The sequence below is a fragment of the Indicator indicator genome, chromosome 32 (genome assembly GCF_027791375.1).
Source record: "Indicator indicator isolate 239-I01 chromosome 32, UM_Iind_1.1, whole genome shotgun sequence".
NCBI lineage: Eukaryota > Metazoa > Chordata > Aves > Piciformes > Indicatoridae > Indicator > Indicator indicator.
Genome location: NC_072041.1, coordinates 4,407,285 through 4,430,880, shown reverse-complemented (window position 1 = coordinate 4,430,880; position 23,596 = coordinate 4,407,285). Strand labels below are relative to the sequence as shown.

Genomic DNA, 23,596 nt, shown 5'->3' with positions numbered 1-23,596 from the left:
TCTGAAGTCAGGCATAATATGTATGTTTAGTAAACACCACTATACTGGATCATGTTTCTTCGCATTGCTTCTCTGTAACTGGCTGCATGTCAACCAAACATTAAAAATAAACACAATTGTCTCTGCCACAGAACAGAAATTGTAAGCAGGCAGAGCACAGAGCAGACCAGCTGCATGGCATATTTGAGCCAGTACTGAATAGATGGAGTGTCTAAGACGGGCCAGCAAGTTTCTGCATTGCAAACAACTGCTCCCAGGCCTCCTCAGATCAGAGCACAGCAAGTAATGCAGAACAGCTTGGAGAGGCTGGGCAGGTCTGCAGTGGAAGTCAAACTACAGGCAGGACACAAAAAATTTATCCAAAATATTGCCAAGGTGCTGATAAACCAATTTAGTTCTTACCCTACATGTAGAACACAGTATTATTTTTTTCTGCTTGAGCTATCCAGAAGGCACCAATAACACTCTTAGTGAAAATACGTGCAGTGCCTGAGGGTGAAAAGCACTGCAGAATGTTATAGCAGTATTTCTCTCTGCAGATCAGGGCCATAGGGACCTCGTGGCTGTTCTTTCCCTTCCTTACTCAGGGCACTCACTCCCTGTCTTTTAACTAATTGCAGTGTAATCTTGATTAGTTACAGCCCATTCCTTGCTTCTCCACAAAGCCATGTGGGCAGCACCACTCCACAGAGCTGTCTGCCTCAGCTCTCTGAAGCAGAGCCAGAGCAGGAGGAATGAACCACTGCACTGTCTGGCCCCTCACTGTCAGGAAGCCATTCTCTTCACAGCACAGAGGCCTTCCAGGTGGCTTGCAGGAGGATGTCATCCTCTCCACAAGTGATGGAAAGAGGCAGGGGGGAGCAAAGGAGGAATGCAGACCTGCTCAGGGAGGAAGAGTATACAGCAGGAATGAGAGGCAAGAATAAAACCAGAGAGGCAGAGCAACAAGAAAAACGAATCCAGCCGTTAGTATAAATCACTTCAGAAAGGCTGAGACAAACCAGTCTGAGGGGCTGGATCAATTCCATCTGCAGTATCAATCCACTGATGTCTGCAGACATACTATGCAGTTGGATTTGATCACTCCAAGGGGACACACTTTGTTCCCTTCAGAAATACCTTCATCTGGTAAAGCACAGACTCCTCATAGCCCTTTGGCTCAGACACTCTTGTGCCATTCTGTCTGGTGCACACAGCCAGGCTCATTACCATGTACAGGGTGAGCTCCAGTCCAAAGCAGAATTTGCTCACATCCTCTCTTAAAATACCTGGGGAAGAGTGAGCATAAGAGATAGCTGAAGTCAGTGTCATCCATCACACTGATTTCCACTAGTGCTTTAAATCAGGCCAGGGGATAGGAAACAAGTAGCCTCTTCTGCTCTCTCTTTTTCCTAGTGATCAACAGTCCCACATAAGGAATGGTAACAGAGACCCTGGCTCATGAAAAAGTGCATTTTCCCTAGACAAAAAACGTGAAGGTGCTGCTCATATTTGTAGTAACGCACACAGCACTTGTGGCACTCCAACCAGAAGGGAAATGAACTCACTCAAACCATAGCTGCTTGTCCCTCTCTTTTTCTGGAACCATGTTTTGCTACAGAGCAACAAAGGGCAGAGACTGAACCACACCTAAAGGGGCAAAGGATCCCTAGAGCCCAGTCCTCCACCTGAATTCCAGCACAGGAAGCCTTAAGAAAGCCTGGTCTAGAAAAAGAAATTCCTAGTTCCTAGAGTAATTTGCAGTGCAAACCCTGGATTATCTCTAGTAGAACACTGTCCCAAGGGAGGAAGAGGTAGGAAAAAGGTGGTGGATGCCTGTTCACTATGAATTCAGTCAGATGGACTTCTACAAGAACCTAGAGCTAGATGGTTTCCTTTAGATGAAACACTCCTGCACCTCTGACATTTCCAGGGTCACCTCTGCTCTTAGAAGTGTCCCTGCTACATAAATGTAGAATGCCAGCTGCTACAGGGCTCCCAAGACAACACATCTCCACTGAAGTTTCTGCACATTCAGCTTGCTTCCGGCAGCCTTCACATACACCTCTTGGTGTGGCTGTGTGCTGTACCTTATAACAGGTTGCTTGTGTGATCTTAAAGTGATTTGCAATTAAATATGACACTTTCAACCTGTGAAGTCTCCTTATCCAGCACAAGCTATCCTGCTTTCAAGTGGTTTTGGCTGCAATTCATAATAATTAGGGGGATTTTCCATGCTTGTCCTTCTCTTTTTAAGCACAGCTGATTTTCCTGCCTCTGATGCTTAGCTTGGGTGGCATTTGGCCACCAGCTGTTGCAGGAATCGTGTACATCCAGTGATCCTAACCTGGCAGAAGGGACCAAAGAGTAATTGTAGGGCTTTGAACTCTGCTGATTCTCCCCACCATTCAGCTCCCTGGTGATTTATTCTTACCACAAAGGAGCCAGATATATTTCTGTAATCACCAGCAAGGAACCAACAGCTTCATACCAGCGTGAATGAGAGCAGCACTACATTCAAAATCTCCTTAGGTAGTTCCTTGGGTCGTAGTACTCTAATCATGAATCCTTATGGTCACAAGCAAAGAAGGCAAAACCTTTGAGATCTGTGTCCTTTGCAGACTTTCTACTCTGGCTGACGTGAAGGCATGACTTGTCTCACACACAGCAAACTGGCTGTCCAGGGGAAAAAATTAATCACAGACATTTCCTTTGGCAGTGGGAAATAAATCCTATCCAATTTTGTGCCAATCAGGAAGCAAAGGGTATTCCAAGGAACCACTGGATGCAAGTAGTATGGTCACTTCTCCCTGCCATCTGCCTGGGGCAGGGTTGCCACCCTAATATTGAGGGCATGGACAGATTAAAGTGTTTTTCAGGTCCCAAAATCATCTAAGAAGCTAAGACAAAAGCTCAGTCTACAGACAGGCCTCCTCACCTTCATATCCTTTGCATTCAGGACTGAAATGGGCATTTCTGGCCCACACAGATTTAGGTAGCAATTGCTGTATTGCAGCATAGTCTTGAGTTTACTGATGCCAAGACACAGCTACCATTACAATCAGCCAAGTCCTGCCCACCCCTGCTGGATGTGCACATTGGCAATAACATCCCCACTATGAATAAAAGCTTGGTGCTAGCCTTGGCAGAACAGAAACAAGCACTCAGAAGATTCAGATAACAACTGGTCCAAATCCCAGCCTGGGCTGGGTAAAACTGAGCTGAGTCAGATGTTTTCATCTCAGAACAGACTTTCTTTCCATAAGCAGCCTGTTTCCACTTACTGCAAGAGAGGGACAATGCACAGTTTCCCCCTCTAAAGGGCAGGAAGGAGCAAAGCTGATTTGTATTTTCTTCCTGCTCAAGGACTCATAAAGAATGCCACACTGAGTCAGACCATTTTTCTAGCATGTATCTGTCTTTGACAGTGGTCTGACAGATGTTTAAAGAACTAGGACAATACTACAAGCATGCTGTGATCCTTCCTCTGATTCACTCCCTTACTCCCATGAACAGATGGGTTAGATACTGTCAGGTTTCAGACTTGTGACCGAGTACCTACCACCTTTTCACTGTTCTGAATCTCCACTGACGTTTGCTTGTGAGGCCCAGATGGAAAAAAGGGAGTCAGGTTTCTGTGGATTTGTTTTCCAGCTTTACTGCTGGCTCACTGTGGGACCTTTTGTGTCTCAGTTTCCCCAGCTATATAAATGTAGCTGGTATTTCTTCCTCTGCCCTTTATTTTGAGCAAAAGATATTTGGATGGGAGGTATGATATAGATGAAGGATTGGAAACATGCATTCCTAGCTTGGGCTTCAGTGATGCTGAGCAACTCTAAGTCCCTGTAGCTTCATGGGTTGTGATGTGCTCGGCACCTCCAAAAAAAAAATCAAACCAGAAGTGTGTTTACTCTGCTGACTGCATCTGACAGGAGAGGAACTAACATAAGCAGGCAGAGGAACTAACATAAGCCTCATTTCTTGTGTATGTGTCTTGTGACTGGATCCTCTCATGCCTCTAAGGTGTAACTCCTCTTATGTTGGAGGGAAAAATCCAAATTCCTGGGAGATGAACTCACAAGGCAACCTTTCCCAGCAGAGGCTATCACTTGGGAGCCTCTTTGTCCCTGTTAGACCCATTTGCAATAGGCCAATAACTGTTCATGCAGACAGGCAGTCAAAGGGCCTAAATCCAGGCTAAACCCAAGTGGTAAAATCTAGGAAAATTACCCTCCCCGTATCCAACACAATCCATCACTGCACTTCTGGGCCACACATGGTCTTCTGAGGGGCATCCACATTTCATATCTGATGCTATCAGCTCTTCATTCATTGCTTGTGTTCTGTGTCTGCATCTCTAGCTGTCTGGAACCAGTGCCATATCTTAGCATCACATCTTTAATCACAAATCCACTTCCTAGTCCATGCTTCAGGCAATTTGCTCCTTTGTGCCATGACTCATGATTTCACACAGAATGGTGGGTGGCAGCTACAGCAACCCAAAAGCATTCCATGGAGAGGAAGGTGCACTGCAATTGCACTTCCTCTGCTGGGCTTTTTCTCCTTAATGTTTCGCAGAACTATGAGGAACCTGGGAATTCTTGGTGTTGTGAATTGAGTGGAAGGGCAGGGAAGGTTCTTACTCAAGAGTCTTCAAAATCTTGTGCTATATGGTTTGGATTATGACCCAAAGGCCTCTAAAACCCACACAAACACTCACAGTTCTTACAGGTTTCTTTGGATTGAACTTCAGGTGAGTTAAAAAGATTGAACAGGTGATATTTTCAAAGGCAACACTGCCCTTACACTGAATGGCTCTGCCAGAATCCCTGCTGAATGCAAGAATATCTGTCAAAATTTATCTCTTCTGCAAGGGCCTAACAAGCAGAAAACAAGAGAGAAAAAGCAGAATAAGAAAAGCAATGTGAAACATGAACGTAACAGGGCTGTGTGATGCTCTGATGCACATCTGAAGCTCTATGATCAGCACCTACAAGCTCTTTCCTAAGAGAAAGAAACAGTCCTGCAGTTCAGTGAATAAATCTTCCCAGGACTGACTGGGAGAGGGATAACATAGAGAAGATGGGATGTTATTTCTGTAATCAGAACTTGCAAAGCCACCAGACAGGAAAGATTGCAGTCAGAGTGTAAAGGCTGGGGGGCCAAGGCAAGAACAGAATCAGCCTGAGCAGGGTAAAGCACCAAAGGAAATCAGCCCAGGTTGGGGTAAAACTGAGACACTTAGTGTGCCCAGGAAAATCTTTTAGCTTCCCCACACCTCAGTTTCCCAGCTGTGAAATAAAGATGACAGCCCTTCTCTCCTACACAGGAGCACTGCAAGCTGAGGCTCATTAATGTTTGCCAAGCTGCTTAGAAATCCTCTGACGGAAGCTGCTGCACAGCATGAGCACAAAGTTGTTGTTTTTAGGGTTTGGTGGGGTTTTTTGGTTTTGTTTTTGGGTCCCCCCCTTTCTTTAACACTAAAGAGATGAGCAATTGAAAGAGTAACCAATATAGTTCACTGCTTCTTTAGAAATGCCTGGTGAAATCCTAGCCAGCATGGGAAAAAAGGTTTGCAAGGGAGTTGAGAAGCATGCTGATGCCAAGTGCAGTGAGAGAGTTCTGGCACAAGGAGGAAGAAAGCATCCATCCCCTCTCACACTTGCCTGGTAAGGAGAAAAAATAAAAGAAAGAAAGAGAGGAAAAGAGAAAAGAAAAAAGAAAAAAAAAGGGGGGGGGGGGAGGAAGGGTAGAAAAAGAAGAGAGAGAAAAAAAGAGGGAGGGAATAGCAATGCAGTGTAGTCTGAATAACTGCTCACTGTAGCGTGTCCAATAACAGCCCTGGCGGATCATAAAACAGCCTCTCACATCCATGTGGTTTTTGCTGCTAGGAGACAAGGTACAAAACACACAACTTCATGCCGGGCTCTATAAAACCTTATATTCCCCCTCAGGCCCAGAGTTCATCTGAAGAATTTGCATCACCTAATTAGACCCAAGCCAAGTTTAAAATGTAAAAAAAAAAAAAGTACAACAGAAAAAGTGAAGTCTCTTTACCTTCTTTGTCCCTTTTTTTGGTGTGATTTCAGTGACCTCTTCCCAGGAGAAGTTCCACACAAAAGCTTTGCTGGCAGGTCTTGGCTGCTAAGCACATTTGAAGGCTAAAGTCACTATTGGTGCCCAGAGGCAGATGTACCCTATTCTCCAACTCCATGGTGAGAATTGCTAACAGATATGCTGTTGGCATTTCCAAGGTTGTTTTTCTGCACAGAAAAGCCAATCTTCTATGTTAAAGACAATGTGATGATTTTTCTCTTTTAATTTGCATTCTTTTTATATCTTTATATTATTTTTTTCAGTCCTAAATCAGGGTAAGTCATGCTGCGCTATGGGTGCTTAGGCTGGCGTTGTCTTTAGTTGTAACAGAGACCCTCACAACCTTGGTGTTAATGCACAATCCCTGATACTCCAAACTTACTATGCAGCTTTATCTACACATCCTCTTGCTAACCCATGACTGCAGGCCATCATGCATCCAAAATGCCACAGCAATACCTGTCACAGGCTGAAAAAACACAGGGCTGGGCAGTCACACGCTGGAGGGTGCAGCCTGGCTGCCATCTGCTCTCTCGTGCTGCTCCTCATGGCTGGCCAGACCCCTGGGGAAGGGAGGTCATGGAGAGCTGCTCCAAGCAGTGGCCTGTCAGCTGTGAAGTGTGAGAGCAGGGAGGAGTCCCTGGGAGGAGGCAGATGATTCACGTGGCCTGCATCCAGGCATTACAACCCGCAGAGACCATGGGCATGTCTCTCCTGCCCTCACATAATGCAGGCTGCAGGGCTCTTCTGTCCTCTGCAGCAGAGCCAGAGCATTTCTCTCAGAAGATGTCACATTTACTGCTCCTCTCAGAGGGGGCCATCACCTCATGGCTAAAGGCACATACTTTGTTTTTCCTCTTATTTCTCCCTTGCTGTGAACAGGGAGGGGAGTGCAGGGATTTGCTCACCCTCTCTGCACTGCCTCAGCCTGGCTGGCCAGCAGCTGCAGGCCGGGTCCTGGTTCCTGCGCAGGCTATAACAGCCTGCATGCATCCAAGCCATGGAGAGCATGCTGTAGAGGAGAGGAACAGCAACGGTGGGGCCCTGGGCACAGTCCCTGTGGCCCATCCAAAGGGAGGAAGAACGTCACGCTGATGCTGACGTGGCAGTGCCTTCTAGTCAAATAAGGCTTAGCAGCAGCACAACACAGCCTGTACAATGCCAACCACCACCACCCCCTGCTGCAATGTCACAGCACTGACAGGGCAGCTGTTGCTGGCTCTGTGGGCCTTGGAAAGGCAATCAGCACTGTGTGGCTGGAGGCAGACTTGTGGATGTCACAAGGAGGAATGCAGTGTTAGGACCCTCCTCAGAACCTGCCAGGCCAGCATGAAGAGCAGAGCCTGAGACCTGTCCTTGGCCTGCTTCTCCCCTCGCCCCACACCTCCTGTGTGCATTGTTTCAGCAGAGGGGCTCTGAGTAGGGGACAGGCTGTAACTATGGGTTCAGATTCTATTTTGATTACAGAGGCTGTGAGCAACGTTCGTTCCTAGTGGGTGTATCATGGGTATGGCTTCCGGAGAAAGCAGCCAGTAGAACAGCAACAGATCCCTGACAGGGAGGGCCACATCCGCTACAGCCTGTACACCCCGGAGGATGCAGCTGTATCCTCCCCACCACACTTGCACTTGCATTTTCCTTCATCAGAACTCGAGTGCTGTGCCTCCTCTCCTTGCAGCCCCAACAACTGACCTGCTAAGTGTGCCTGCCCTGCACAGTGTTCAGGTTGTGGGTGAAAGGGCATTGAGGACATCCACCCTCACATCACCACCATACCTGTCTTGGGCTGCAGCAGGTGGAGACAGCTGGTTTAGGAGGGGAGTTACTATGACCTGGCCTCTGCAACTGGAGTCCACCCTCACAGCCTTTTAACACCCACAGACACACCAGCAAGGACCCAGCCTAGAGACACTGATGTCAAGGAGACCTGATGGACACTGTATGCATCACTGTGCTGAGAGGAAAAAGTCATCTCAGGGAGGGAGAGCAGAAAGAAAACAAAGACCCTCAGGATCACATGCTCAGAGGATGGGAGGGGAAAGAGGTCAGTTCCTGACAAGCAGCTCAAAACAAACCCATTGTTCTGAGTGAGACTCTGGAGTCCCTCTTTCACCAGGTGTTACCTGGAAAAGCCATCTGCCCACTCCCCCTCCCTTCACCATTCCTCTGCCCTGGCTGCTAGCTAAATGGGGAAATTCAGGAGACAGCTGTAATGGCACCAGCTTCCTGACCAGTCTCACCTCACCTTCCTAAAGGAAAATCAGCAGATCTGATCCGATGACTGGAGGAGGAAGCATGCCCTGAACTGAACTGGACATGTGCACCAGGCAGCCCTAAGACAGACTCTCTTTGTGGTAGAAGTGCCACATCCCATGGTAGGATACTATATTTTATTACTTTTTTCCTGGCCTATAAATATCTGCTCTGTGGGTTCACCTGCCAGGCACTGCCCTGTAGTAATACATACCAAGTTTAGAAACCATACCATCTCATAGAAATGCTGCTGTCTTTCTGACCTCCATACATTTTCCACTACCTGCTGTCACCTTCTAGGAAGGCTAAAAACCACAGACAGCTTCCTAGAAGAAAGAAAAAAAAAAACAAAACACCCACACCTTCTAGACCTTTCTCTGTATGTGAGAAAGAAGTCCAAATCTCTTCCCTGCCACAGCTCCAGTGACAAATGTCCCTTCTGGGTCTTCTCACAATCTGTAAGGCATTTCAGAACAAAGCTGCAGTCCTGGATTTTGCATCCTAATAAAGATGTAGCCTAGAAAAATGATGCTCGAACACGGTTGTCTGTCCTGTCCATTACTGTCCTTGCATCACAGCAGGCTCCATGGGCACACATGGAGTGTACAAGCATTTTGCATAGAATGGCTGTCTTTAAAATTGCTTGAGATCATAATGCCAAAGAAAGGACACTGCAGAGGCTAGTTGTGCATATAAAATGAAAATATTATGCTGCCCAAAATGCTGTCATGGGAAAGAAACACAGAGAAGAAGGCAACTTCTTGGCATGGTGGATTTGCGGTTGCTTTGGCTCACAGCCAGCTTAGAACACCCCAAGCTTTTGGAGGACCTGTGGAAATAAAATGCTGAGGAAGTTGAACATCCTTGAGTCAAATACAAACAAAGTGCAGGTTTGATAAACAAGCTATGTGTATGCTATTAAAAGTCACTTTCTGCTGGGTTTTGGCATTGTGTCTAATACTTCTGGCCACAAAGGTTGGTTTGGAGCAGGAATTGGGGGATTTCTTAAAAATTACAGTATTGGGAAAATGTTGAAATGTTGACATTTCCCACAAAATGAGAGTTCCGAATTTCTTTTTGGTCAGGAACCATTAAACTGTATCCATGTTCAATACAATTAGATGTGTGACTCTTCCAATATTTGAAAGGCAATGTGAAAATGTTAACCCTTTTTGGCTCTGTAATGCCTAACTCCTACCTCCCTTCAGGGATGCTAGCTATGAACTGGTGGTAACCACAGACAAAGTTAACTCAAGTGCTCCTTACAGAGGTCACCTATGTGAGTGTTTAAATCAGAGAAGGTGCTAAACCCCAAACTTCACATGTTCCTGAGCTGAGGCCAAAGACAGGCAGACACTGAGATCACTAAATCAAGCTTTGCCCCTGACAGCAATAGGATTTTGCAGGAGCCCATTCCTCATTGCAATTGTCATCACACTTATAAGGCAAGTCCTTGGTTTCCTGATCTCTAGGCACTGCTCTATGCCCTTCACCCCTGGTTGATGTAAGTGTGCTGAGCCTTGACGGTAGCCTTGCTCATATCTTTTATAAGGTACAACTGATATTTCAGATTGGAAAGGAATGTGTTGAGCACACAAGTATCTTGTCTGCTCCCCAGCACAGCAGTTTCCAAGTGGATGCCACTCTGGCTCCTAGCCCTGTCTTCCAGAGTCAAGCAATAAATTCCATTCCTTTTACACAGTTTAGCAAAGGCCACATGAGTCATCAATGGGTGTAAGGACAATGATCAATGTTCATTTAAAATGGTTTCTCCTTGCCTATTCCTTCTTTAAGAGGCCTTTTGCGAAGAGATAATCAGATCCCTGGAAAGAAGTGGTGCTTGGGACCTTAACAGGCTGCACGATGCTTTCTGCTGAAAAGACTCTTCTCTAGGTATTGCCCTGCTCCTCTGGAATATTTGCAGTTAGGCTGCTCTTTTCACAGGCTGGGTATGGCTTGGAGGTGATGGTAACTGCTTGGACCCACTTGGCTGGCTGGCAAGACAATTCCCAGCGGACACAGCCATCAGTCTCTCAGAAAGGTTTGTTCTTTCAATTAATGCAAAAAATATCCATGAAACTTCTTGAAAGGAGGAGATGGTATTGACAGGCAGGAAGGGATTTCTTTATGTTAGAATAGAAAATTCAGAGGCTTTGGGGCTGCAAATGAGCAATTGTTTTTAACGTGTACAATACCTACCTGAACACTGCGTTGATCTGGAAGATGAGAGATTGGTTTAAGCACCTATGGCTCACAAATCTCTTGATAATCATGAGAAAGGTGTAGAACTATTAAAAATTCACAGCTAACCATATCTATTAGGGCAATTTATTTTTCCTTCCTTCCCACTGATACCCACATGAAGTAAAGGCAGTTGCTTAGTACACAGAGCCTGCACCAGGAGGTACCGCAGACAGTACTGAAACATGAAATAGAAACATACAACTTCAGTTGCCTTTTTCATTCTCATACTCTTACAAATGGAGGCAAACTTTTCCTGTTTGGACAGATGGAAAGGGAATCAGCACCCTGTGCCTCTCACTGCAGCCTCAGATCGTGGCAGGGGATTAATGCATCTCTGCAGCTAAGCCAGTAGGTATGTACTGCAGCTGCTGTAAGGAGACCCTCCTGACACAGAAGTAGTGACCAAGATTGATGAGACAGATGAAAAATAAAAGCAGTGGGCAGGATCCCTTCAGCCATAAGACAGTAGTTGTGAGTGACATTAGAGCTGAGATTTCCTTCTCTGTGGAACCTTGGGTGGTCACTAGTAAGCCATGTGTGTAATTTCTAGAAAGTAGAGCCAAAAAGATTCTAAGGACCTTAAATGAAGGGACGCAGACACCACTTCTCACCCACAGTCTCATGCATATCTCCTCCATTTGAAACAAAGAGCACAAATCAGCTGTTGCCAAGCAGCTACAGAATATAATTTTAAATGTTGAACAGCTGAGAATGAACATGTCCATGTGTCTGGAAAAGACATGTCATCCTCCCATAGGTTTTCTTGCCAGGAATCTGGGTTTGCTATATGAAACTTAAAGGATTGCACCTTGAATTTCCCATGATCAAGACAGTTTCTTTTTCTTCGTTCTTTTTAAGTGTTGTCATTCTTTAACTTGCAGGCAGCACTTCAGTGGGAGCTGTTCTGTGGCTGACTGTTCTAGGATATTTATATGGCGTTTTCTGTGATCTTAGCTCAGGTCAGCTCTGCATCTTTGTTCCAGGCAGCCCTTTTGCTGACTACTAGCACTAAACTCTCTCATTAGATGTACTGAGAACATGAGGGCTTTTTCAGAAAGCTGGCCATGTTCCATTCCCAGTTGCACCAAAGCCCTGCCTGATCTCTCCAAGAGACGTTTACCAAGATGTCTTAACAGGCTCACAAAAAGTGGGAGGCACTGGGACAGCTCCAAATATTTAGGTTTTTCCTAAACATAAACCCCATACAATTAACAAACAAACAAACAAATAAATACTATTTACTTCTGCAACAAGAGACTGACAATACTGTCAGGGAGCAGCAAGAGCAGGACAGGCCAACAGGCTATTCTGCTAGGGCATCTCCAGCCTCTCCTTCCACTCCTCCTTTCCTTGTTTATAGAATTTAGCAATAAAACTGTAGATTAAGCACCCAAAAGTCATGTGGGAAGGTGCACATCCCCATCCAGCTGTGACAGGTACGTGTGGCCTGGAGAGAAGCTATAGGCAGGCATCCCAGGAGCAGGTCAAAGAACACTACAAACAGCTGCAGCAGTGCTGCAGGAATAATTGATGTTTCAGCGTGTGGTCCTCACCTCCCTTGGTGTTCTGAGCTACATGTCCACATTGTATGAAGGCTGTTGGCTCCTACAGTTAATAAACACAGGTCTCAGCACACTGTTCTCTCCTGCACGTTCCCAAGGCTTGGGGGTGGCAGGTTCTGGAGAGTGCTGCATAGTGACTCTGCACAGCTGTAATGAAGAACAGAAGCTGCAAGAAACTTCCCCTTCCTGCAGGAAAAAAAAAAACCAGTTGAAGATCTGTATAGCAAAAGTCGTGGGAAGCATAAGAACATCTCCACTGTTCCTCTGTCAAACCTAGGAGATGTGCCATGGAATCGTAAGTTCCATCCCCTGGTTTCTTGTTTAGAAACTATTTACATTTCTGAGACATCAAAAATCCCCTGGCATGGCCTCAGCCAGCTCCAGTCCCCTCCAAGAGATGGCAAAGGAGATAAGAGCTGTGCTGTGCCTGTCTTCACACAGCCAGCCTCTCCTGCAGGTCTCTGTCTGCAAGCTACTTAGACAGGAGGAGGAATGAAGGAAAAAAACAAACCCAAAGCCTCAGGACTATTTTTATTTACGATCAAGTCCATGGGCCATTCTTTGTCTAGACAGCTGGTATTAGTATCTGAAGCTGTCCTGGAATCTGAAATACCATTTATTTACAGGGGAAATAAAAGTCCTGGATTAAACAGTTCATAAAAATAATCTGGGAATTGACACAGAGCCCAAGGAGACCAAAGGTAACAAGATCTAGACCAGGCATCTTTGTTTGTCTTGGCTGTAGAAATGTTTTCTTAGAAAACAAAACAAAAACTTCCCCCTTCTAGCCACCCTCTCAAAACAATTTGGCTTTAGAAGAGTGTTTCCTTTTGCTTCCTCTCCTCCCACCTTTGTTTGGCTGCTTTAAACATATCCCTATCCACATCCCCAGCAAGGAATTTTCCAAACAAACTGGTTACTCAGTTGCAAAGTGGGACTGGAGAGGGGCAACTCTTACCCTTCCAAGAAAATCCTTGGAATTGGAGCTGCTGTATTTTCATCAGACTCCAAATGTCACAGACAGCAAAATGCCCTGTTGACACTGACATCTGACAACATTTTTGTTTCTGCAGGAAAAAAAAAGGGAAAAAAAAGAAAGTAAAGCAGGGAGGTAGATAGCTGGAGTCCTTGATCTGCCCTTTTGCTGCCAGGCAGTGATTGGTGCCTACTGCACTTGGAATGGCTGTGGTACAGACCACCTGTTTGGCCTGCACACCACACTCATTTTTCACTGCCAGTTGACAGATTTTAGGAGCTTTCCAGACATAGCTAAGCAGGAAGAGAGCAAAACAAACTTCTGGGCTCCATCTGCTCCCTTCTCTTGGATGAGCAGTGCACCATTACCCAGGGCAGCATATAAAGAGAGTTTGATGGAATCACCCTCTAATTTTACACAGTGGCTGCCAAATTTTAAAGACAGCCTATGCCAAGGTATGAGACCTTCCCCTTTGAGGAGTCACTGGCTCCTTGCTGAAGCAGAAAGTTCACATTAAGCAAGGCCTCAGACTTAATGCATAACTACTTGGCCAACGCAGTGCTGCAGTGCTCAAACCACACAAGGAGAGTTCAATCAAGAAGGCAGCAGCCGCAGGAGAACACCAGACACAGACTGTCCTTGTGCAGCACCAGCAGGGACAAGAGCTGGGCTGAGGGCAATGGGCAGTTCTGAGCAGTTTGAAAGTATTTTGATTCGGAGGTTCTGAGGGAAGAAGCAACCCTGGGTTCTGTGATCCTCAGGTGAAGAGTGCTAAGAGCTTCTATTTTACTTGGCTGGTGAGCAAAGTGGGCTTTTCCCATGTAGCCCTTCTGGCAGCCCCCAAACATGAATGCAGAGCATGAGCCATATTTAATGAAACTGCCAATTATGGTTGGGAACATACAACCCAAAGAAGGGGAGGTCACGAATGCCCCCCTCCCTGGAGGAGTTTAAGGCCAGGTTGGATGAGGCCTTGAGACCTGGGCTAGTGGAAGGTGTCCCTGCCCATGGCGTGGGGGTTGGAACTGGATGAGCTTTAAGGTCCCTTCCAACCTAAGCCATTCTATGAATCTATAAAGAAATCTGCCATTTTAATCCAATACAGACAGCAAAAAAGGAAACTAAAGGTCAATGCTGGATTAGGACCAGAGTTTAAATCTAGACACAGCAAAAATATCACTCTGCTCAGGTGCTAGGTTCTTGAGGAAAAAAAAAAAAAAAAAAACAACCCACAAAAAAAAAAAAAACCACAAACAAAACCCCAAAAACCCCCAGCCTTTGCAGCTCTGTGGGACAGCTTGGAAAGAAAGGTGCACGTCAGTAGTGCACCCTGGGCATGCATTTAATTTCTAGCTCATGTGCACAAATAGGTTCTGCTGCTTGTGTTCTAAAATTCAGCTCTTAAAACATGCTGAGTATGAATCTATTCCCTCTGTCTGCTTTGTTTTGAGGCAGATAATGTCATTTAGAGCACAAAGAACAACTAGCACAGGACTGCATTTTGCAAAACAACGATCTGCTCCCTTTCTCCTTGCATGGCCTCTGCGGACTTTGGGGCATCTGCCACAAGACAAAGAGGGCAACTTTCAGTGGAAAATAGCCAAATCTTGGCTACTGTTGCAAGAGTCACTGAATTTACTGGCCAATGGTCCTGACCCAAGATAGCCAAAGTTGTCATAGTATGGAGTCAGTGCTAATGAGATCAGAGTCTGAAGAGACAAATTCCAAAGCACAGAGAAAAGGATGTTTTCTTTTCCGCTGGACAAAACATAACTCTTCTGGCAGGCACAGGCAGGACAGTCTGTCCACTTTGGCAATACCCTGCACGCCTGGACGTACACAAGTGTGTTTTTACATGCAACACAGCTTGATTACACAATCTCCCTCCCAGAGAATTTGGCACAAAAGATATCTGAGGGACTTCAGGACCAGAGCAGTCTGCAGCATGCTGCTTCTCTCGTTATTTCTAGCAGCTGACCACTAGGAAAGACACCAAAGCCGATCACCCTGACTTGGTCAAGTGCCCAGCCTGCCATTTTGGAGATGAAGCAAGGTTGCAGCTTCAGCCTCAGCTGCCAGCTTGTGCCTACCAATCTTCATCAAACAGCTAAACTGCTGGGTCCAGGATCAGAACAATGAACTGGACCCTAGGCTAAATCTTTTCCTCCTCTTTGTTTTCCAAAGAAAGATTCTGAACCTTTGCCAAATGTATCTGTTAAGAGATTGACATGTCAAAGGCTTTTCCTGACCAACAATCTTTAGGCACCTTGGCTTGGCTTCTTCCAAAGCTGGATCTTCTCTCAGCGATCATCCTACACTGAAAATACTGTTTAGCACCCAGCTGGGAAGGTAACATTCAGTGCTGGTGCCTGCTTCGCCTAGACTCCAAGATAAACTTTTTGGGAAGTGCATCATAGCTTGTCTTGGAATTCTCATGCTTGTTTAGGTTGCAAGTACCCTACATGTATGACCATACTATTATTTTACTTGCATTTGCTGCTTGCAGGGAAATGTACCTGCCTTGTGCTTTCTGAAATGTTCTGGAGATCAGTGCTAGCAGCAGGCATCCTTGGACAGGAAAATAGCTCAAGGTCACAGTCTTGCCTATGAAATTTGAAACATAATTCACAGACATCAACACAAGAAAATGCAGACCTAAAGCACGTGTGGCACAAGTTTCTTACTCTAAAGGTTAGGCATCCTGCAAGGCATCACTTGCTGTGGATCTGCAAGTCTACCTCAAGAATGTCTGAACTCCAGGATGCAGCTTCTCAGAGTTGAATCCTGTCCAGAAACGTCTGTCGCTCTTTTAAACTCCAGCTTTACTTGCATTTCTCTGTCTCTTTTTAAAATGGAAATAAAAATGTCAGATTGCCGATGAAGAATCACCTTCTTTCCTTTCTAACAATGAGGATCTTATCACAGAGCACTTCATTTTGGAAGAGATAGTTGGCATCTCTGAAAGAACTAATTGAAAATGTCTGCACTTACCCAAGCAGGATAAGGACTCTTGAGTGCTCCTTTTTCTAGGCTCTCCTTTACAAAAATCAATTGAAAGCTTCATTTCTAGCAGTCTGTGAATCCAATTTTCTTTGCTGCAATTTCCTATGGTGCAGCACAGTTGTCATTTAACAGCATTTCAAAGAGACCACATGCATATCAGTACAGTAAACCTTTAAAACAGTTAGCTGTGCAGTGTTATCAGACACCACAGCCAATAACTTCTGAAACCCTGGAATGTGTACTCTGTCTATACCAGGTCAGAATGAAAAACATCAAAATGTTAGCCTTCATGATCAAATTTCCCTGCTTGTCTGCTTGATTCACTGTCTTCCCCGGGGTTTCCATCTAGCTCCTTATACAAACCAAACCAAAGCTGGGCCTTTATAGAAATAAAGAGTCTGACATGATTAAGTAGCTTTGCTGGTAATGTGCACAACCCACCCAGGTGTCTAGACAGTTTGAAAAATAGAGATCATATTTAGGGGTAACAGCTGTTACTCCTCAGGTCTCTCTGTTGGACCTCAAATGAAGTAGGAACAGACCTTATCAATATTTGGTGGTCCTCTTCCAAAGGAAACATCCAGCCTGTGGGAGGAAATGAAGTTACTGGTTCAGTGGGTGGCACTTCACCTTTCAGATCAATGCAGCACTTGTGCAGCCTGCAAGAAAGTTCTGCACTCCCAAAGGCACCCAATTAGGGAAAAGTTAGAGACCAAAGTTCAGACCCTCAGTTGTGGGAAATCCTCTATGTTTTTCATAGGAGAAAAAGAAAGAAAAAGATCAACACCTGTGTCCTAGCCAGATTCCAGTTTAGACAGGTGTTCCTTGCCTGCTCATGTACCCTGTGTAATAATAAGTTGGAGAGCACGTTTGCTTACGCAGGGTTTAGACGGTAACACTTTGTTAAGCTCTCCCAAGTCATAGTTAACAAGAGAAATGATGACAGACTCCAGTAGGAACAGGCATTTATGGACAGTCAGGACAAACAAGGTGCTGTCTACAAGCTTATCCAGAAGTAACAGCTATTTCTTGGCCTGTCTCCCCCACAATACTATCACACAGCAAAGCCTCTCTGGGCCATAAGCTGCTGCCTGCAGAACACTCATGCATGGTAGCAGAGGAAAATGCAATGCTACTGCCTAGGAAGTGTGGACCCAAGCCCTCTGAGCATTAAAAGATGCAGGTCTGAGCAAAGTGAAGAACTGCTGGTTAAACCCCTTTAACGAGGACTCTCCCTTAAGATGCTGTGCTGGTAGAGATGTGATTTTCTAGGACCACAAAGCCAAGGCTGTGTGCTTCTAACCCTTGTAAGACATATCAGGCACCTCCCAGCTGAGAGATTTGTACAAAAACAGCACAGCTGGTTGGGATGCTGCTGGAGCTGGGCACACAAAGGAAATCTTGAGGTATCCCTGTTCAGTGGGTGTGGCTGCAGATTGAGTCAAATTTGTCACAGCTCTGGAAAAACATAAAGATCTTTGTCCCACTTCATTGTATTTGAGAATTTATTGCCCATCTTACTCATGGAGGGAGGGAGATTTAACTCAGCTAATTTACAGCTAGTTCAGGAGGCTGCCCAAGCCATGAACTGTGGGTGTTCAGAGTAAGGCTGTTTAGCAAGGCCTACATTCAGGCCATAAGTGCTTTTATAAGATTGTAAATCACCTTAACTTTTATACTCTGTGGCAACATGTGAGCAGAGGAATGTAGCTGGTCTGTGCTAGTCCCAGCAAAGGTCCCAGATGAGGCCATCAGATTGGGCAGCAGACGTGCAATACCAAGCCTTGGAGTAAAATACTCCCACTTGGATCTCCCCTCTGCTCCGTGTGTATGTGACTAGGGCAGAGAGGTGGAAAACCATCACAGAGGTGCTACAGGAACAGAATGCACCAGGGCAGCTCCAGCACCCGATGGGAAGAGCATCGCCAAGCAGTAAGCAAACTGTAAAACACAAGGCAGACAAAACATCTGGCAGCTGCCTCAAATAGTTTTCTGTCTGAAGGGCAGACAAGCCTGCAATAGTTTAGAATCAAAACATGTGCAAGGACAGGATCAGCACTGGGATGTGTTTTGTGCAAGCACTGAATGAGTTTTGTTCCCTTCAGCACTGTTTTGTATGCCAAGGAAAGTTGTGCTTTGGGTTAGGCTTTTAATTTTAATAGACTTTGCTAAATAAATGGCTGTGCATTTCCTTCTCCAGGCAAATGCAACTCAGCCTTTGGCATAAGATCAACAGCATTAGCTCTGCATAGGAAGCATATGGGACAGAAGAGGGGCATGCTAGGAAATGTTTATTGTCTTACCTTATGCAGGAGAGAAGGTGTGACTGCCAAAATAAGTTTGTACATCTCGGGCACAGGGAAAGGGACAACTGCCCTGTGCTGCACTTAAAGACCTGAGAGGTACAGATTGATGTCTGGGCTCCAGCAGGGAAGTTGTTTGAGCTCAGAATAATTTTTATGTTCTGCAGACAAAGAAAAGAACTAGCAACTATCCTTTTCCCCCCTCAAATGTCACCAAGACCCCCAGTAGGGACATTTGCTGGCACAGATGAGCTGCACAGGAGTGTAACCTGCACCCAATACAGGCTTTCTTTTTGAAAGGAATTGTGACAGGACTATAAAAGTAGCATGATAAACTTCTGTATCAGTCACTGAACAGTTCCCCTCTTATACACTTTTCTTCTCTTACATAACTTTCACCAAAGCCTCAAGAAACAAAAACTCCTCCACTGACTTGACCAGAGCATCAGGATGCCAAGATAGTCTGCAGAACTGCCACAGCACTTCTGTATCACCAATGGGCAAATATCAAAGCCAGAAGCCTCCTATAAAATGTAGGAAGAGTTCCAGGTGCATAAACAGGATTAGTCATCAACAGCAGGAAGATGAGAAGCTGGCCAAGGTAACAGAGTTGGTTTTCAAGGAGGCTCCAACTCCAGCAGGACTTGCTGGTTTTAATGCAAGTCAAAAAGGAGGTGGTCTGCCTGCTTAGTGCCAGTGCTAGAACACAAGCAAGAGTAGGGGAAGCAGAGAGCCACTGACTCATTAGGACTCACTAATCTGTGATATCATTTGTTGATTCCACCAGGTCCAATCCCCATCTCATGACTTCCTCCACTGTTGCCATAGTGCTGTACATAAACACTGCAGGCTCCCAGCTCTGAGCAGGTCATTTGTTTCAAATATTCCATGCAGCTGGAACACAAGCCTGTTTGGGTGTCTGGAGCTGAGTATGAACTAATTTCGCAGCCTTCTGCACCCGCCCCACCTTGTGCACCCTCCCCAGCCTGCTGCTCTCCCAGAACCCCTCCAGCCACACTTCCAGCAAAGCAGAGGCAGCCTTCTACTAGAAGGTAAAGAGGAAGCTGGCCTTGTTCATATACAGGCAAGAAACTGCTTCACTGGAGCCCTCCACTACCTGCAGCAAAACAAGTGATGATTATTGAATATTTAAACAAAGGCTCCACTAGAACTTATCTTCTCCATGTGGGAAAACCAAACAAAACTGACATCCAAAATTCAAAGCTGGAGACAAAGGCAAGAAACCACTTGCTGGCCTTTTTTTTTTTAAGCTCTCCTCACCCAGTACCCTTATAAGGCAGCTCATAAGCTTATCTCTCAGCTTGAGTTGGGCCTCACATGTTGTAATGTTTTTGTGAACTCGTTAAATGATTTCATTTCCACACACAAGATGGTAGCTGCAGGGAAAACAGAAGTGTGTGGACAGGAGGAGGAATCAAAGCCTGTGTCATAATTGACAAAAAGCACCAAGTCATCTCTCTTGGGGTCACTTTGGAGAGGTTTAACCTAAGTGCTGGTACAATTCAGTAACAGGTTGGAAGTGGAAAAGTCTTGAAGGCATAACCAGCAAGCAAAGAGTTTGGACTCCATGACAGTATTCTCCTCACAGCCCAGGAATGAAGCCTATTGTGCAAACAGATCTCAAAATATACACAAACACAGCAGCTTCTAGCAGTGGGTAGGGAGTGACTGAAAACTAATACCAAGTGACTGGAGCTTTATCAAGTTCATGACCTGAAGAAGTTATCCAGAATGCATCAATCAGCCATTTTTCAAGCACACATGGTACAAGATCAAATCTCCCAAAGCTTAACTTGCCACAGCACCTTCTGTATTCAACTATGCTGTTCTACTGGCTAGGGAGCCTTTTAACACTCATTTTATTTTGCTTTCTTCTATCCACTATCCTCCTTCCTCAGAAAAAGGCCAGGCAGGTAGGAGGTCAGCGATTTGTGTTCACGAGAGCTTCTTTTCTGCAACCGAGGAGTACGGCTTGCAAACCTGCAGAATGCTTTGAGTTTGGCAAGATACAAGAGCCCTTGAAGGAAAAGCAGGCTGGAGTAGTAAGTCAAGTATGGAGTAAAGTCAGTTCTAAACCAAACGAAATTCAGAAACCGAGGCAGCTGTCTCACCACAGATTTTATTCAACTTCCTCTGGAACAGCCATTTTCAGGCACTAGTGGCAGCTGTATAAAACCTCAGCTCACCACACCCCACCACCCTGTATCAATAGCAGCTTGTCCTCCACCTGTACACACCTTTTAGATTCCAGCTTTGGACTGGTATTCTTCCAAGCAGAAACAAAGGCAAAGCAGCCCTTGCATTACCTGTTTGGGATGGCTTCTTGGGAAATAAGCTCACCATTCATGGAGGAAGCAGACAGAAAAGTCTCAGATCCTTCCAGGCAAATAAAACCCAGCATTATGTAATAGTCAATAAAGTTTATTAGGTTACTGAGTATTATCTACAGTCATAAAATAGAAAGTCAGAATTTAAAACTGTACAAAGTGTACTGGTGAAGTGAGAAGAGATGGGAACAAGGGAGCACAAAGCACTAGAAGTAGGAAGAACACAGCTGCTTCCCTGGAGTTCTGGAAGACACTGGTTCAAGCTGAAGGCAACCAAGCAGGGTTCCATACACATAATTTTCTTGTGTTCTACCCTGTGACGGAAACTAGTACAAACCCCTAGGTTTAAAAAAAAAAAAAAAAAGAAATCATACAATATTAGATTAAAAAAGGGGCACATCACACCCCACCCAGTCTCGGCACCAACTCTGTGCTTGAAAAAATATACTATGCAAGTAGTTTATTTTTCAAAAAAAAAAAAAGGTACCCTACAGCAGCTGTTTAAAACATGTTCTTATACATACACCACAAATATATATATATTAACATTTTCAACAACTAAACTCATTTGTACCTACACAGAACTGAAAGGATAATTCAAGAGCAGAAAAAAACCCCAACAACAAAAACAACAAAAAAATCCAACCACACAAACATTTTTCAAGACAAAGAAATGTGCAAAATAACCCCAGAAAGGCAGCATAGTAACCTGTGGAGAGGTCAAGAGAGCAGCTCCTGCTAGTGAAGGAGTGTCATCCTCTTTACTTGGCTACTGAGGTGAGCATCTATTTGGGATGTGCTGATTTTGCCTGAATTGCTTGTCCTGTTTATTGCAGTTCTCTCCTGCCCCCACTCCCAGTTCTGGAGAGGTTCAGTTTTTTTCTTGCTATGCCCAAAGATCATCCCACTGGCCTCTGTTTAGACCTTAACAAGAGATGCTGATGGTACTTCTACAGCCACACTGCTACCACCTTCTCTAGGACAACTTCCCACCCCTAAGCAAGAGACAGAGAGAACTATTCCTGCTGCATAGTTAAGTTGAAGTACACCGATTGTCTAGGACAGAACAAGGCCTGGGGTGGATGACTTTCAGCAGCTTATCTAACAAGAGGAATCCCTGGCAGAGCCATTAGAGAAACCCATGAGTATGCTTCTCTAAAGCCTAACATGGAACAGGCTATATAGAAGGCTGACCTAAGAGGGTAGGATCTTCAGCTGTGTAACAAATCTCAGCTCATACAGCTTGTCTTGCCCTATTGCAGGAGAAGTTGGTCACTTCCCTGTCCCCACATCAGCAAGAAACCCCTGATCCCAAACTAGAAACCTGCAGGTTTAAGTCAGGAAGAGGGCAGGTAAAGACATAGTATGACTGCTCAGCCATGAGTCAAACCCACTAGGGGGGGATGGAAGAGAGGATGGAGCAGAAGTGGGAAAGCAATGGTGATAAACAAGAACACAGGATTCAGTGTTTATGAAATAACATGAGAACATGGTGAGAAATCCTGGCAGAGAAACAGACATCAGCAACATAACCACCTTCTCCAAGGTGTCCTGGTGGAAGGGTTTTTGAGTTTGGTGATTCAGGGCTTGGGTTTTTTTTTTTTTTTTTTTTTTGTTTTTTTTTTTTTTTTTTGGTTTTAACACTCAGCAATTAATTCTTGGTATTCCAGACTCTTCCCAACTCCATTGGCCACCCTGTGCCCTTCCATTCTTAGAACCTGGTCTTCAGATTTCCAGTCCTAATGCCTTCTTTCCCCCAAATTGTGTTCTTTCCTTTAGCTGGTACAGAAAAATCACTCACTCCTAGGCTCTACAACCCTAAGGATGCAGCATAGCCTTTTCTCAGGAGAAGCAGGGAAGCACAGAGCTTCCGTAAATGTTCCTTTTGTTAGTGTGTTGGGGAAGTTACTTCCAAAGAACAAAACACTCAGTTGTGAAACAAAGATTACTTGAGAGCTTGTCAATAAGGGCACATGGAGACTTATGCAGTAGCAGGAATACTTGGGCCAAGGAGTTCCAACAGTAGCGATGACACAAGGGTGGAGAGCCCATTGCTCAGTGGGTCAGCTCTGATATTTTGCCTTGATTCCAACTCTGTCCTTGAACATGAAAGTCATTGGTAGAGCAGGTAACTCTTGAGGGAGGCTGGCAGTGGCAGTGTAGGGATCTCATTCAGTCTTTCCTTGCCCAGAGCAAGCCTCACAGCTCGCCGACACAAGTCCATCAAAGGCAGTGGTTCAGCTGGAAAGAGACACCCAAAACATTAATACCCCAACCCACAAGTTATACATTCATTCTGCTAGTTCTACATGTCTCCCAGAAAAGATTGAGCAAGAAAAGTGAGTGCCTGGCATGTTTGCAGGAGCCAAGTCTTTCAGCATATATGTATCAGCAACGCCAGCTCATCAAACAGCCAGGCAGAGCATGATGTTTCTATAGAGGTTAAGCCACACGTGTGTGAACAAAAATAGTGCTAGAATCCCCTAATGGAAGTTCCCCCTCAGCAATGGCACTTGAACTCAGAACACATCTTCTAGCCTGTGCCTCTTACTGCAGTATCCAAACCACCTTTGTAAGAGAGTCACTGAAGTAAAAGACAACAGCTCCCACTGACTGCATCGTGTGGTAATGAGTACCCAGAAAGCACCATGATTTGTCTCACAGCAGGATAAGAGCTGTCAGCCCCTTCATTTGCACTACATACTTCCTGTGGAAAGCAAAGCCATCTGTCCAGGCTTCATGTCACTACTTGTATTGTGACATTTTCCATTAGAGGATTCCCTCCTGTGCTGGGAAAAATGCAAGCCTTTGGCTATCTTTTTTTGTATCCTG

General features: G+C 45.2%; 1 protein-coding gene across 1 annotated transcript in view; it reads right to left on the bottom strand.

The window, feature by feature from the left end:
* Window positions 1-22,395: 22,395 nt before the first annotated feature.
* The window catches only part of SPSB1 (splA/ryanodine receptor domain and SOCS box containing 1), a 32,798-nt gene continuing 31,597 nt past the window's right edge, over window positions 22,396-23,596 (bottom strand). Inside the window, exon 3 of the mRNA XM_054394891.1 lies at window positions 22,396-23,005. Within this exon, the coding sequence (XP_054250866.1) occupies window positions 22,878-23,005 (128 nt within the window). The 3' untranslated portion in view covers window positions 22,396-22,877. The remainder of the gene's footprint in view (window positions 23,006-23,596) is intronic.